This window comes from Phocoena sinus, chromosome 2, assembly GCF_008692025.1.
Source record: "Phocoena sinus isolate mPhoSin1 chromosome 2, mPhoSin1.pri, whole genome shotgun sequence".
NCBI lineage: Eukaryota > Metazoa > Chordata > Mammalia > Artiodactyla > Phocoenidae > Phocoena > Phocoena sinus.
Genome location: NC_045764.1, coordinates 85816869 through 85833448, shown reverse-complemented (window position 1 = coordinate 85833448; position 16580 = coordinate 85816869). Strand labels below are relative to the sequence as shown.

At 39.3% G+C, this 16580-nt stretch overlaps 1 protein-coding gene across 2 annotated transcripts in view; it reads right to left on the bottom strand.

The window, feature by feature from the left end:
• Window positions 1-16580, bottom strand: part of SHC4 (SHC adaptor protein 4) — a 131252-nt gene that overhangs the window by 11466 nt on the left and 103206 nt on the right. The window contains exons 10-11 of one of the 2 annotated variants that reach the window (XM_032624094.1): window positions 14158-14331; window positions 9316-9323 (exon numbers count right to left, since the gene is read on the bottom strand). In XM_032624094.1, coding sequence (XP_032479985.1) covers window positions 9316-9323; window positions 14158-14331 — 182 coding nt within the window. Of the gene's footprint in view, window positions 1-9315; window positions 9324-14151; window positions 14332-16580 lie in introns of both variants that reach the window. The other variant, XM_032624093.1, reaches the window with a different exon arrangement.

Sequence of the window (16580 nt, the reverse complement as noted above, 5' to 3'; positions counted from 1 at the left end):
TTTAAATAGTGCTATTTCTGGAACAAATGGGGTTTTTGTTTCTAGAATTTCCAACAGTCTCTAATTTAATGGTAGATCCAAACATTGCCTTTGGCTTCTGTTACCAGGAAAGCCTTGCCCAGGTGCAGTTTTCCTTTCAAATGAGAAATGGAACTGACCCATAAGAACTGCTTTCATAAGTGCAGAAAGAGTCTCTTTATGTCCTATGTTAAAGAGAAAGAGGTTTATGCTGTACCTGGACTATAGATAACTTCTAAAACATTCTCAAATGCTTTGAAAATGCCTACAGTAACTTTGGGCTATGCCCACTTTTTAATATTCAGCTTTTTCTTTTAAACCAAATTACTAACATGCTTCAGAGATGCTTCTGTCCATCAACTTTAAAGCCGTGCTGAAGCTCACAGCATTCCTAGTAAATGACCACCTTGCTGTTTGTGTAATTCCCCTGCCTGGACAAAGCAGAATTGATCAAGTAGAAGAAGGTAATCATCAGGGAGGCATGGCCTGAGGCAAGTTCCCACGGCTCTACAGAATAAATGTCATCCAGAGTTGAGAGCACTGGGGATGAGAAGGTACATCCAGGTAGCCTTTTATAGTATTATTGGTACTCATAGTAATAACAATTATTACGTAGCTCACATTTATTGAGTATGATAGGCACTGCTGCTCAATGCTTTACATATATTATCCTGTTTGGCTCTCAAAATTAGATGGGAAGGAAATGGATCTTTAAAAAGGTTAAATGACTTACCCAAAGTCACACTGCTAATATGTTGTAGATCTGCGATTTGAAATGAGATCTATCATCAGAGCCAAGGTTCTTAATCACCACACTCTAAAACTTGGCTTGGATGAGAAAGTCTTTTAATTTTCAAAACTGGTCTAGCCACTCTACCTCTGTATAACCCACAAAGGTCCCTAAATAGACAGCAAAGCTATCAGGATGATATACAGCATCTCTAGAAGTAATAACACAAAATTCTCAGGTCTGAATCCAGATAAAAGTTGTATGTTTGCTTATTTATGTTTTTTTTTTTTTTTTTTGGCTGTGCTGCACAGCATGCGTGATCTTAGTTCCCCAGTGAGGGACTGAACCTGTGCCCCCTGCAGTGGAAGCATGGAGTCCTAACCACTGAACAACCAAGGAATTCCCAAAAGTTGTATGTTTAATATGGCAAATTTACTAGGAAAATAACCATAGAAATCAGACTTTGTCTTTTTAAATTCAAAGGATCTTTTGCATAGAAACTAGCTTTCTCTTTATAAATGCAAAGGAATGTTTACATGTCCTTACACAAGGGTCTCACAAATGAGAAATCCTCTTGACTTTAAGTTTTATAACTTACACAAAACAAGTGCCCTGTAGACATAATCCAGTCTCCTATTAATATGTTATAGTTTTGGCACTATTTAAGAACTTCTCTCTGCATATCACAATTTCAATGCAGCATTCATGAATATAACTTTTTCAAAATATCTTCAGTCTGTATCTAATGGCTAAACATATTCTCCTCTACAATCAGGTTCTTTCTATGGTTACCAGAAAAAGCCTGAAGAAATGTGTCCAGATTTGATGAATAATATTTGTAGTTGGCCTTAGTGCTGCCTGCTTTCAGGCATAATAGAGAACTTCTGATGAGTAGTTGTGTGTGTGTTTGTGTACGTGAGAGAGAAAGTGTGTGAGTGTGAGGGAGATGCATGCATGTGTATGTAGGTGCACACATCTTAGTGCATGATGGTTTTTGGTTTATTCTGAGATTGTGGAGCACTCTTGGACAAGAACAAAACAAAAGAAAAACAGACATTATATCATCTTGAAAAGAGGCAATAGATCATGGGCCAACCTGAGGATATGGACATTATTTTCCTAACACAGTTTCCCAAATTAGCACAATTTCAATCATCCAAACATTTGCTGAAAATATAACTTTTCTAAAAGCTGGGAGATTTTCAATCATCCAAACATTTGCTGAAAATATAATTTTTCTAAAAGCAGAATATCTAACATATTTTTTAAACTTTTGCTTTAAGTTTAAAAGTTACACATTTAAAAAAAAATCTGGTAAACACAGAAAAACAAAGAAAATTAATCACTTTTCATCCTATCACCAAATACAACCACTCTTTAACATTGTGGTGCATTGTCTAGTATGGACTCCTTTTCATACATAAAGTTGACTTTGAAAAATATAATCATAATTTAAATACAGTTAATTATATATAATTTCCATATACTATTTAATGAATTATTAACTTGATATAATTATATTTTCTCAGAAGTACTGACAGTTAAGGAAGCAACAAGGAAGGTTGCTTAAATCACTCTGGATTGAACTGAGATCAAAAAAGAAAAAAGTGACAGGAATCATGGAAGAAAATAATCATGTCATCTTGGAGTTCCCATTAGCAACTAAAGACACAGTGTCACAACCAGAAATTCAGGAAAACATAAGATATATATGAATATCCACACCCATATGTATCTGGTGAGTAAAACTTTTGAAATGGGGGAATATGGTTTAAGGAAGAGAAAAAAATCTAACATCTAAAATCTGGATTAAACAATTGCAAGTAATTCCAATGAGAAAGAAAGAACAAGACATTTAAAGAAACCAATGTGAACTGTGAAGACAGCATATTCATGCATTCAATTTTTTTTAAAGCACATGTAAATGGATTTTTTTTTGACAGTATTGATCATTATACTAGCAAAGGACAGGGAAAAATTAGATGTCCATCAATAAGGGATTGGTTATACGAATTATGATTCACTCATACAATAGAATACTATAAAACAATTGAAAATAAAAACGGTTTATGCATCCCACATAGGAGCACCTAAATATATAAAGCAAATATTAACAGACCTGAAGGGAGAAATCAACAGCAATACAATTAGAGTATGGGACTTTAATACCCCACTTTCAAAAATAGATAGATCATTCACATAGAAAATCATAAGGAACACTGGACTTAAATTACACATTCGATCAGATTGACTTAACAGACATTTACAGAACATTCCATCCAAAAGCAAAAGAATACACATTCTTCTCAAGCACACATGGAACACTCCCCAGGAGAGATCACATGTTAGGCCACAAAACAAGTCTTAATAAATTTAAGGATATGGAAATCATATCAAGCATCTTTTCCAACCAAAGTGGTATGAAACTAGAAATCAATTACAAGAAGAAAATTGGAAAATTCACAAATACATGGAGATTAAAAAACATGCCACTGAACAACCAATGGATCAAAGAAGAAATCAAAGGAGAAGTCAGAATATAACTTGAGGCAAGTAATTTAATTGAAAATTAAAATATTTTGAGACAAATGAAAACTATGTACCAAAACTTATGGGATGCAGCAAAGACAGTTCTAAGAGTCAAGTTTTTAGCAATTAACACCTCCATAAGAAAAATGAAAGATTGCAAATAAACAACCTAACTTTACACCTCAAGGAACTATAAAATGAAAAACAAACTAAGCCCAAATTTAATAGAAGGAAAGAAAAAAACAAAGATCAGAACAGGAATAAATGAAATAGAGAGTAAAAATACAATAGAAAAGAAACTAAGCTGGTTTTTTAAACGATAAACAAAATAAGCAAACCTTTAGCTAGACTGACCAAGAACAAAGAGAGAGGACTCAAATAAATAAAATCAGAAAAGAAAAAGGAGACATTACAAATGATACCACACAAATACAAAGGATCATAAGAGACTACTCTGAACAATTTTATGCCAACAAATTGGATAACTTAGAAAAAATGGATAGATTTAGATCCCTAAAAACATACAACCCACTAAGACAATCATGAAGAAATAGAAAATCTGAACAGAAGAATTACTAGTAAGAAGATTGAACAACTAATCAAAAACCTTCCAACAAAAAAAAAAAGGTCCACAACCAGATGGCTTCATTAGGGAATTCTACCAAACATTTAAAGAGTAATTAATATCAATTCTTCTCAATCCCATCCAAAAAATAGGAGGGAACATTTCCAAACACATTTTACAAGCCCAGTGTTACACTACTACCAAAACCAAACAAGGATACCACAAGAACAGAAAATTACAGGCCAGTATCACATGTGAACATAGATGCAAGAATCCTCAACAAAATATTAACAAACCAAATTCAACAATACATTAAAAGCATCAAGTGGCATTTATTCCAGGTATAAAAGATCAGGAACAAGACAAGGATGCCCATTCTCACCACTTTTATTCAACATAGTATTGGAAGTCCTAGCCAGAGCAATTAGGCAAGAAAAATAAATAAAAGACATCCAAATCAGAAAGGAAGAAGTAAAACTGTCCTATTTGCAGGTGACATTATATATAGAAAACCTTAAAACTCCACCAAAAAAAGAGAAACTGTTAGAACAAATAAACAAAGTCAGTAAAGTTGCAGGATACAAAATTAATACATAAAAATTACTTGCATTTCTATACACCAATAAACTATCAGAGAAATTAGGAAAACAATCCCATTTATGATAACTTCAAAAAGAAAAAGATACTTAAGAATAAACTTAACCACGGAAGTGAAAGATCTATACATTGAAAACTATAAGACATTGATGAAAGAAACTGAAGAAGATACAAACAAATGGAAAGAAATTTTGTGTTCATGGATTAGAATAATTAACATTTTTTAAATGTCCATACTACCCAAAGCAATCTATAGATTCAATACAATCCCTATCAAAATTTCAATGGGGGCTTCCCTGGTGGCGCAGTGGTTGAGAGTCCACCTGCCGATGCAGGGGACACGGGTTCATGCCCCGGTCCGGGAAGATCCCACATGCCGCGGAGTGGCTGGGCCCGTGAGCCATGGCCGCTGAGCCTGCGTGTCCAGAGCCTGTGCTCCACAACGGGAGAGGCCACAACAGTGAGAGGCCCGCATACCACAAAAAAAAAATTTTTTTTCAATGACATTTTTCACAGAAAAAGAATAAACAATCCTAAAACTTGTATGGAACCACAAAAAATCTCAACTAGCCAAAGCAATCCTGAGAAAGATGGATAAAGCTGAAGGCATGGTGTGTCCTGATTTCAAACTATATTACAAAGCTATAGTAATCAAAGCAGTATGGTATTGGCATAAAAACAGACACATAGATCAACAGAACAAAACAGAGAACCAAGAAATAAATCCATACATATAGGGTCAATTAATTTACAACAAAGGAGCCAAGAACAGACAATGGGGACAGGATAGTCTCTTCAATAAATGGTGCTGGGAAAACTGGACAGCCACGTGTAAAAGAATGAAACTGGATGCCTATCTTGCACCATACACAAAAATCAACTCAAAATGGACTAAAGACTTGAACATAAGACCTGAAATCATAACACTCCTAGAAGAAAACAAGGGGTAAGCTCCTTGACATCAGTCTTGGCGATGTTTTTTTGGATTTGACACCAAAAGCAAAGGCAAAGAAAGCAAAAACAAGCAAGCTGGGACTACATCAAACCAAAAGTTTGCACAGCCAAGGAAACCATCAACAAAAGGAAAAGGCAACCTACAGAATGGGAAAAAATATTTGCAAATCATTTATCTGATAAGGGGTTAATATCCAAAATATATAAAGAACACATACAACTCAATAGCAAAAAAAAAATCCAATTAAAAAATGGGCAGAGGAACTGAATAGACATCTTTCCAAAGAAGACACACAAATGGCCAACAGGTATATGAAAAGATGCTCAATATCACTAATCATCAAGAAAATGAAAATCAAACCACATGAAATATCACCTCACACCTGTTAGAATGGCTATCATCAAAAAGACAAGAGGTTAAGTGTTGGTGAGAAAAGAGAACGCTTGTGCACTATTGGTGAGAATGTAAATTGGTGCAGCCATATGGAAAACAGAATGAAGGTTCTTCAAACATTCTTTTTTTTTTTTTTTGCGGTACGCGGGCCTCTCACTGTTGTGGCCTCTCCCGTTGCGGAGCACAGGCTCCGACGCGCAGGCTCAGAGGCCATGGCTCACGGGCCCAGCCGCTGCACGGCATGTGGGATCCTCCCGGACCGGGGCACGAACCCGTGTCCCCTGCATCGGCAAGCGGACTCTCAACCACTGCGCCACCAGGGAAGCCCCAAACATTCTTTTAAAAAACTGCCATATGATCCAGCAATTCCACTTCTGGGTATATATCTGAAGGGAATGAAATCACTATCTCGAAAAGATATCCACATCCCCATGTGCACTGAAGCATCATTTCTGACAGCCAAGACATGGAAACAATCTAAGTATCTACTGGCAGATGAATAGATGATATAAATACACAGTGGAATATGATTAAGCCATAAAAAAGAAGGAAGTCCTGCCTACTGCAACAAGGATAGACCTTGAAGGCATTATGCTAAATAAAGTAAGTCAGACAGAGAAAGACACTGTGTGATCTCACTTATATGTGGAATCCAAAAAAACAGAACTCATAGAAACAGAAAACAGATGGGTGATTGCCAGAGACAGAGAGTGAGGGATGGGGGAAATGCTAAAAAGGTGCAATCTTCTAGTTATAAGATAAATAAGTTCTGGGGATGTAATGTACAACATGGCAACTATAGTTAACAATTCTGTATTGCATATTTGAAAGTTGCTGAGAGTAGATCTTGAAAGTTCTCATCACAAAGAAAAAGAAACTAACTATGTGAGGTGATGGATGTTAACTAAACTTAGCGTGGTAATCATTTTGCAATATATATGTATATATATCAAATCAGTATGTTGCATACCTTAAACTAATACAATGCTATATGTCAAATTTTATCTCAATAAAACTGGAAAAAAGAAAACTACAAAATATTATGTGCTACTTTGGACAAATCTCTAAAATAGAGGAGTGAAAAAGAACAAGTACAGAAGGGGATACTCCATTTAGTTTTAAAGAAGAATGATTAGATAGATAGATTGATCATTAGATCTATCTGTAGACAGACAGCGGTACATAAGTAGATAGCTAAATACTTAACCATGCATTAACATTTTGGAAGTAGTCAGAAGGAACTCTTAATATCTTAGGGAACTATATATGGTGTTAAGCCTTGGGAAAGTATATATTTTAAAATAGCATTATTTATTATTTCGATTTCTTCTATGAGTATTTGTATTACTTTTTAATTAAAAACACTGTTTATATTGGGCTTCCCTGGTGGCGCAGTGGTTGAGAGTCTGCCTGCTGATGCAGGAGACACGGGTTCGTGCCCCGGTCCAGGAAGATCCCACATGCCGCAGAGCAGCTGGGCCCGTGAGCCATGGCCACTGAGCCTGCGCGTCCGGAGCCTGTGCTCCACAACGGGAGAGGCCACAACAGTGAGAGGCCCGTGTACCGCAAAAAAAAAAAAAACACTGTTTATAGAATAAAAAATGTATACAAGAGTCAAGATAGCCACCTAACTAAAGGGAAAATCAGAAGAGGGATATACTTTTGTGAGAAAAGTGTCAGTCAGGGTTGGGGGACAATCCTCAGTTTTCTGTTGTGGGAAGCAAAGCCTACCCTTTTCTCCCCACGTGTTATAAGACTCCATCTCTGATTCTGGAGGACCATAAGCAGTCTCTTTATGCAAGTAGTTATATTTTATAAAATCGCCAGAACACTGATTTAGTGAAAACGGAACCACTGCCCCTAGGACAAATGCAGGGTTAGGTTCTACCAAGCTTCAGGTCACAATATTTTTATCAATCGATCAATCATTACATAAACTTGTTTTATGTGTGTTTGGGTTTAGACACCTTATTTAGTATATATTGTTGATTTAATAACACTAAACTCATGGCCAACAGCACTGTAACTCATGCTTGAACTCAGCTTATCTAAGACACATATTTTCTCTGTAAGGCACATCACAGCCTTCTTGCACTTAGGAACACTAGACAGCACTTCAGCACTACACTTGGGGGTCATTTTAAACAGCAAGGTCATCAAGAGGTAGCACAAAAATGTGGGAAATGTGGCACTAAGTAGACCACAAAAGTTCACTTGTTTACAGTATGAGCTGAAACAAGAAAGCAGAGTGTCGCCTTGTTTGACCTCAGTTGGGAATGTGCACATTGGGTGACACAAAATTTCTGTTGCTTTGCACATATCCACAAATGACCACAAACGTGCCATGAGTACTGATTCTGGGATTACAAATAAATCTTAGCAAGTAAGCAAATTTTCAAATATGGAACCCACAAATTATGAGAATCAACTGTATATTATTTATCAGTATGGATTACTGGGTGTGTGAAAACTATAAAATAGAAATTTATCGCGTTACTGAGGGGAAAAATACATTCACCTCTATAAAGTGTCTAGAAAGTTGGTTAAATAAGATGTTAACATAAAATGTTAAGCCTAAGTGAAAGATCGAGGTGGTACTAAGAAAAAAAATTAATCTGTAATACAAAGGAAAAATTACATGTCTATTAAGATATATTAAAAAGCCACAGTAATGCATATATAGTAATTAATATACTGGTATACAACAAGCAAGTGGGCCAATATAAAAAGCAGAATAAAGGCCCAGAAACAGATTCACACATGTAGAAGGAATCTAGTAAAATGGAGAGTGGCACTAGAGAAAGAGGACATTATTTAGTCCATGTTGTTTGGAAAATTAGATCACTTTCATAGATAAAATTAAGTTAGACCCCCTATGTCATAGAAAATATAAAGTTCAAGTGAAATAAATATTTTATTTGGAAATAAAACTATAAAGGCAATAGAAGAAAATGTAGTACAAGCTAGATAAAGAGGAGGAAATTTAATCCAAAGACTGTAGAAGGAAGACATAATAAAGATAAAAAATGGAAGTCAATGAAACAGAAAACAAAAAAAATAGAAAAAAATTAAAACAAAATCTGGGTCCTTTGGAAACAACAGTTAAATTAATAAATCTCAAAGAACAGTGATCAAGGAAAAAACAACACAGAAATTACAAATAACAGGAAAGAGAGAAGGCATTCTTCATGCAATAAAAGGACAGTGAAGGAATATTATGGGAAATTTCACGTAGAACTGACTCTAAATGGACAGAGTGAAATCCTACTAAGTTTTTAAGGAAGATACATTGCCAAAGAAATGACAATCCCTTCTTGTCTATGGCTTTTTGGCCTCTAAAGCAAACTCCAATCTCTGAAACCCACATCAACAGGAAATAAGCTGTACAAGTGGTGAAGCCCCAAGAAAGGCACTTTCTCCAACATCTACTTTAGATGGACACACGAAGGATAACAGCAGGGACAACCCAGATAACAATGGACAAGGAGATTCCTCCCATAACACTGAACCAGAGGCCAAGCAAATCACTTTCTCCACTTCCGGCTCAGGGAGTCTTCACAATTACTGCCTGGCAGGATTTGGTAATCATTATGGACCAATGACCACTGTGTGTTTTGCCTGCTTCCCTTTTGTGAATGTGGGTTTTTATTGAGGCTATCTTATTCCTCTTCCACCACTAATTTTGGGTGTGGAAGAGGGCAGACAACTTGGCAAATAGTAAGGATTCTCATCCAATCTTGATTGAGAGGACTTCATATCACTCAGATGTCACAGACTTTAGGCTGGATGCTGTAACTGTTTGGGGTATTTGCAAGGTCTCCCTTTGGGAGAAGGCATATGTTCTAAGTGAAAAGAAGAGCTCATGCATGTTTGAGTGGCAGAAAGGTATGCAGTGGCAGGGACAGTTAATTGTGTGCCAATATCTATTCTCCCTTTCATTACATTATGGAATTCCTAATTTTTAGCTGGGCACATGGCCACCCAGCTAGAGTAACGTGAAGCTAGGTATGGCCCCATGTCTAAGTTCTGCCAACGGCAGGTAAGAACAAATGATGTCTGCCGCTTCTGGGTCATGTCCTTTAAAGAAACATGTGTGCACTCCACGTGCCTTTCTTACTTCCCACTGGCTGAATACAGATGGGATGGTGAGAGCTCAAGCTTTTAGACTAAAGATAGAAGACCTTAGACCAAACTGAAGCTCTTAGACCAGAGATGGAAGCCAAGTGTCACAATGGCAAAGCTGTCCCACCAGTCCTATACCATCCATCTTTGGGCTATTAGCTAAAATAAATAAACTTCAGTCCTTTTTACACTATGGGATTTAGGGGGGTTTCTTTGTTATGGAAGCTAAGACTGAAACTAATAATAAATCAATACAAAAATTAGTTTCAGTACTAATGGTTTCCTTCTGCCATGTTTGATCAGACTAAAGATTGTGTTAGAGCTTTTTCTATGTTGGCAGTGTGACAGGATGAATTGAGGAGCCCTGAAGGCATACTTGAGATATATTAGGTTCATGTCTCTGGATTTGTTTTTGTTATGTTTTACTGAACTAATTAGTAACTAATCTGGGTAAGGGAGGCTAAGTATGCTTAAAGAAGATAAAGAGGATTTTTGCAGGAGGAAGGAAAGAAACAGGAGGAAACATTAGGGGGGGAACGTTAAGAAGTGTATTTAAGACATTCTGCAGGACGTTATATATAAAGTTATCCCTACTCCATCTTACTAGATTTTCTTAAATCAACATTATTTATACTTTTGGAGTTGGAGTTAACTTTTTTTGGAGGGAGCAGTGATACACTGAAATTAACCTCAAAGGGGTAGCAAGAAGTCCAGGAGGGCTATGGTACATTAAATCCCAAATGGAAATAAAGAGTGAGAGAGAACCAGAGGCCTAAATTATTAAACATATTGCCACCAAGGCAGGGAGAGGGAAAAAGGATGATAAAAGAAAGAGGCTAGAATCAATGAAAACGCATTTTGACATTATAGTTTTAGACAGAACAAGCCTTATTCACTTTCAACTAATGACAGGAATGTTATTATGGATTAATTTTGCCTTTCATATTATTGAATTGTCTATGACAAGAGGCAAAGTTTCTTTGCTTGAGTTATAACGATTTTTAAAAATTTATTTATTTAATTTATTTATTTTTGGCTGCATTGGGTCTTCATTGCTGCACGTGGGCTTTCTCTAGTTGCGGCGACCGGGGGCCACTCTTCGTTGCAGTGCACAGCCTTCTCAGGGCGGTAGCTTCTCTTGCTGTGGAGCATGGGCTCTAGGAGCGTGGCTTCAGTAGTTGTGGCTCGCAGGCTCAACGGTTGTGGTACATGAGCTTAGTTGCTCCGCAGCACGTGGGATCTTCCCAGACCAGGGCACAAACCCACGTCCCCTGCATTGGCAGGCAGATTCTCAACCACTGCGCCACCAGGGAGGTTCCATAACGATTTTTAACATTGAAGATTTGCTTATAAAGGAACTGGAGTTGTAAATCAAGGAATATCCCAGATTACATAATTTGGGCCACCCACTAAATATATTTTCTAATAAAATATTGTTGCTTTGGGGCTTCCCTGGTGGCACAGTGGTTGAGACTCTGCCTGCTAATGCAGGGGACACAGGTTCGAGCCCTGGTCTGGGAGGATCCCACATGCCGCGGAGTGACTAGGCCCGTGAGCCACAACTACTGAGCCTGCGCGTCTGGAGCCTGTGCTCCACAACAAGAGAGGCCGTGACAGTGAGAGGCCCGCGCTCCGTGATGAAGAGTGGACCCCGCTTGCCCCAACTAGAGAAAGCCCTCGCACAGAAACGAAGACCCAACACAGCAAAAATAAATAAAAAATAAATTAATAAACTCCTACCCCCAACATCTTAAAAAAAAAAAAATTGTTGCTTTGAAAAGTCCATGAAATGGAAGCTATTGAGTGTATGCTCTTATAAAGTTATTTCCAAAACCTGAGGTCCAAGGCAGGCGGGGTGGAAGGGACTAAATTGGGAGACTGGGACTGACATATACACACTACTATATATAAAATAGATAACTAATAAGGACCTACTGTACAGCACAGGGAACTCTACTCAATTCTCTGCAATGGCCTATATGGTAAAAGAATCTAAAAAGAGTGGATACATGTATATGTATAACTGATTCACTTTGCTGTACACCTGAAACCAACACAACACTGTAAATCAACTATACCCCAATAAAAATAAAACTATATTTGAATAAATACAATTATTTTTTTTTTGCCGTACGCAGGCCTCTCACTGTTGTGGCCTCTCCCGTTGCAGAGCACAGGCTCCAGATGCGCAGGCTCAGCGGCCATGGCTCACGGGCCCAGCTGCTCCATGGCATGTGGGATCTTCCCAGATCGGGGCACGAACCCGTGTCCCCTGCATTGGCAAGTGGACTCTCAACCACTGCACCACCAGGGAAGCCCGAATAAATACAATTATTTAACCTAAAAAACAAACAAACAAAAAAAACCCCTGGGGTCCAGAAACTTTTTTTCAAAACACTGTCCCTCTAACATATATTAGCTATCCACACAGGCTACTCCACATTAAACAGTTAAATTCACTGCAGAAATCTGTATTCATTGCATATCCCATCATCCATGGCACAAGATGCTCTCTGTGGTGGACATGGAGATGCACTACCCAGATCCCACTTCAAGGAAGGACCAAGTACCCCAGGTGCTTTACTGGGGCTGGTCTCCAGCTGACCATACCTTCAGGGTCTGCCTCAGCTGCAGAGAGCTGCTTGCCCAATGGCTTGCCCTCCTTCATGGCCCACATCCAAAGACTGAGATAAGTGGGGCTAAAAGGCCCTGCCCTTGGGCCCAATGTGGGGCAACTCTGACGGGCCCCCACATGCTCTCTGTAGGGTTGGCTGAGGCTTTGTCAGGCCTGCATGGTTGCTCCACCTCTCCCTCTGCCCAAGCCTGCTTTCTTCCCCTCCTTTCCTGGTACTGATCCCAATAAAGACCCTGCATGCCCAGCTCCAACTCAGAGTCTGCTTCTGGAGAACCCAACTGGGTTGTTTGGTCGCCAAGAGTGATCTTGGAAAGCTTGCAAGAAGATGGCCTACTTGCCACCTGGCTGGTAATGAAACCTTTGTCTCAGTCTAGAGAGTTAAGGTGGTCAAGTGAAGCTCAGCCTCAGCAAAATCTCCTTCCAAACTTTATTGTCACTGCAGCCACACTAGCTGGAAAGTCACCCTTGGCAGTCTAGAGTGACCTCCTGGACTAGTGAAAGGACTTTCTCAGCGATTGATTCTCTACCTTTGGAGTGAGCCAAATCTGACACCAATCTCTGAACCCAACAAGATCCAGTACTTTATGAAAAGTATTTTTTAATTTATTTTTTAGTTGATTGTAGGCTTTTGGCTTGTTTTGCTTTTATTTATTTATGTTCCTGTTTATGGACTTACCCCTGGAAGCAATCTGGCAGGAAAATGATGTTTGTCTTACTGTATTTTACTCACAGTACCTAGTTGAAGAAAGAAGTCACCTTATTTTAGTGCTATATAGATGACTTACTAAGGGGTTTTGAAATGAATAAAATTAACAACATCACTAAACAGAGTTGGAACAGTGGCCATTGTTCCCCATGCAAACAAACAAATTCAAAATTATCTCCTGGCTTTGACAGCCCTTCCTTCAGCAAAAGCACACAGCAGAAAGCAAAAGTTGGAGTCAATTTAAAGTGTTTGCAAAGATTATTCAAAATCAAAGTTCCAAAACCTTGAAATCCGTAACATCGCCACAAAGTTCTAACTTTTAATAACTGTGGTGAGGGATTGAGGTAAGAAAGAATACTTTTAACTCTCTGAAAAATGAGGCCAAGGAAATAGCGTTCTTTAAAATGAGAGACAGTATAGTGAGTTGAACAGTGGCCCCCAAAAGATATGCTCAAGTCCTGATCCCTGGTACCTGCATATGTGACCTAATTTGGAAAAAGGGTCTTTGCACATGTAATTAAGTTAAGGATCACGAGATGAGATCTTCCTGGATTTTGGGCCTACCTATAAGAGAAAGGTGTTGTCCTGTAAGAGAAAGAAGAGGGAGATTTGAGACACAGGGGTAAGGCCATGTGAAGACGAGGGCAGAGATTGGAGTGACATGTCTACAAGCTAAGGAACACCAAGAATTGCTGGCAGCCACCAGAAGCTAGGAGAGCAACATGAAACCAGTTCTCCTCCAGAGCCTCCAAAAGGAGCCAACCCTGCTGCCCTCTTGATTTAGGACTTCTGGCCTCCATAACTGTGAGAGAATGCATTTCTCTTGTTTTAAGACACCCAGTTTGTGGTAACTTGTTACAGCAGCACAGGAAACTAATACAGGCAATGAGAAGCCACTTACTTTCACGGTACCATAGGGTCCCCAGTGGGTGAGCTGGACTTTGATTTCCGGCAGAGCCCAGCGTGCTTTGAAGAGTCTGCGTATTGATGTAGCAGGGGTCGTCGAAGAGATCCACTCGGCATGCGGGCTTCATCAATGACGTGTCTCTTTGGGACTGTACCCCTCTCTCGTGTGCATTACCTATAGTGAGTAAAGATCAATGTACGGTGTTTTTGCTTTGGAAACAAGAAATAAAATCACGTTTGAGTCCAGAATTGACAGGAAGGGAAAAGCCATGCCCACCCCATGCAAGGATTGAATACTGGCTTTGAGATTTCACCTGTAAAAACAAAATAAGCACAAGTCTTTGAGAGAAAGCACCCTCTTTTGGCCTCCCTGCCCCTCCCTGCCCGTCCCTCAGCTGACCCTTTGCTTCAACAGCAGACAGCAGACAAACCAGGAAGATGTGAAAGAGGAAGAGCCAGCGGAGGAAGGACGCTGACCGGACAGCAAACAGCACAAACCCGTACACGACACCGCTCAGAGCTGCAGCCCAGGAACCAAGAAAACCACACGTGCCGTGTGGAACTTGAATATCTACTAGTTATTGCAACCGCTTTTCAAAATACTCGTTACTTAATTTTAAATTATTAAGAGTGGGAAGTCTGTCTTCCCTTTATTGCCAAAGTTTCGTTTCGCCAAGCACAGCCCTGCACCAGCTGCTGATGTTCATTCTGTCATCTAATGGAAAGAACTCACCCCTCAGGTTACGTCCTCTGTCCCCTTACTCTGCCTTCTCCTCTCCATTCTATTCCATACATGTGGCCAAAATGATCTTTTTACAACTGAAAATCTGATCCTACTTCTCAGAGGTTTAAAAACATTCACTGCTTCCCACTGCTCTTGGGATACAACTCAAACTCTTCAACAAGCCCCAGGCCCTGCTCCTGGGCACCCAGCTTCCATTGCAACCCTGTCCTCCCCAGTCTCTGCCCCTGCTCACATCAGCCTTCTTGCACTAGAATCCCCACTGTAAGGCCATCTTCTCTGATTGACATGCCCCCTTCCCTCCCCTTCTCCAGCACCCTCATCCTTCGGTGAGGTCAGTTTAAACATCTCTTTCTCAAGAGAGCCTTCCCTGACTTTCTCAGACTAGACTATGTCTCTCTGCTTCCCTCTGAAGCCCATACCACAAGAGTACTTAATTCTATTATGTTATTGTTTCTTAATATCTGTACTGCATCTAGACTGCATGTTCTACGAAGACACACATCCTGTCTTGCTGACAGCTGCAGCCCCTGCCTCTAGCATATGCCTGGAACACATTATCACATCAACAAATAGTTACGGCTTGAATGGATTACAGCACCATATTTCACTACCTGACGGCATGAAGTACTTTGTACCATTCAACTGGTCCTGTCCTGAGAATGCCAGGACAGAATGTTTTTGTCTTTCTGTTTACACAAGTACCTTTATAGTTTTGGCCATACATATACAAGATCCCCGTGAGGCTGCACCTAAAGCAGTGACATTGTTATTTCATTGTCTTACCGTAAAACATCAGTCCTTCCAGTCAACTAAACCCCTTCAAAGGACCAACGTCCCACTGGATTTCACAGCATGGTGAAGAGTGCTGTGATTCTTATAACACAAGTATGGAAACCTAAGAATACACCAGATAGGGGGAGCCCAGTCAAGACTACAGTCCTACCATCTGCTCCTCCTTTGCTCCTCTCTGTCCGGTCCTGCCTGTCACCCTGTCCCACGTCATAATCTGTACGTGGAATATTCTGAGGGAAGGGTGGGATTTGACAGAGGAAGGGGCAATAGGGCCCCTCGTTTCTTTGTTGCTTTTGGCAACATATTTCCATTTACTTTTTTAAGTGGATTTATGAAATATGTTATCCAGTTTAAACTAAACTTACTTTCACAAATGGACAAGTGGCTAAAGGATAACTGCAAAAAGATCAAGGATTGAAGATCATTCTTTTACTGAGTACAGGCTCCTCCTTAGCTACACTCTGAGCTTATGAACAAGAATAATCTAATTAGATCAGAACTTCGGCCTCCTAACAGTTAAAATTATCAAGATTGAAATGTGGATTTATGTCTGTTTTCTTTATCAATAATGCCCTAAATGTATACCAGACCTTGAGATATTACCTAATGATAGTATTCAGCCACTATAACTAGCGAGACAATTTTTAAAAATGTCTATCATTGACTGAAATTTTCTATTTCTGTGTGTGTTTTATAATACATGCATAATATATTAGCACAGTGTAGAGAACTGATGCATGATTGAATTACTATTTATTTAGGAGTGCCTGCTCATAAAAAGTTACTGAGGGCTTCCCTGGTGGCGCAGTGGTTGAGAGTCCGCCTGCCGATGCAGGGGACACGGGTTCGTGCCCCGGTCCGGGAGGATCCCACATGCCGCAGAGCGG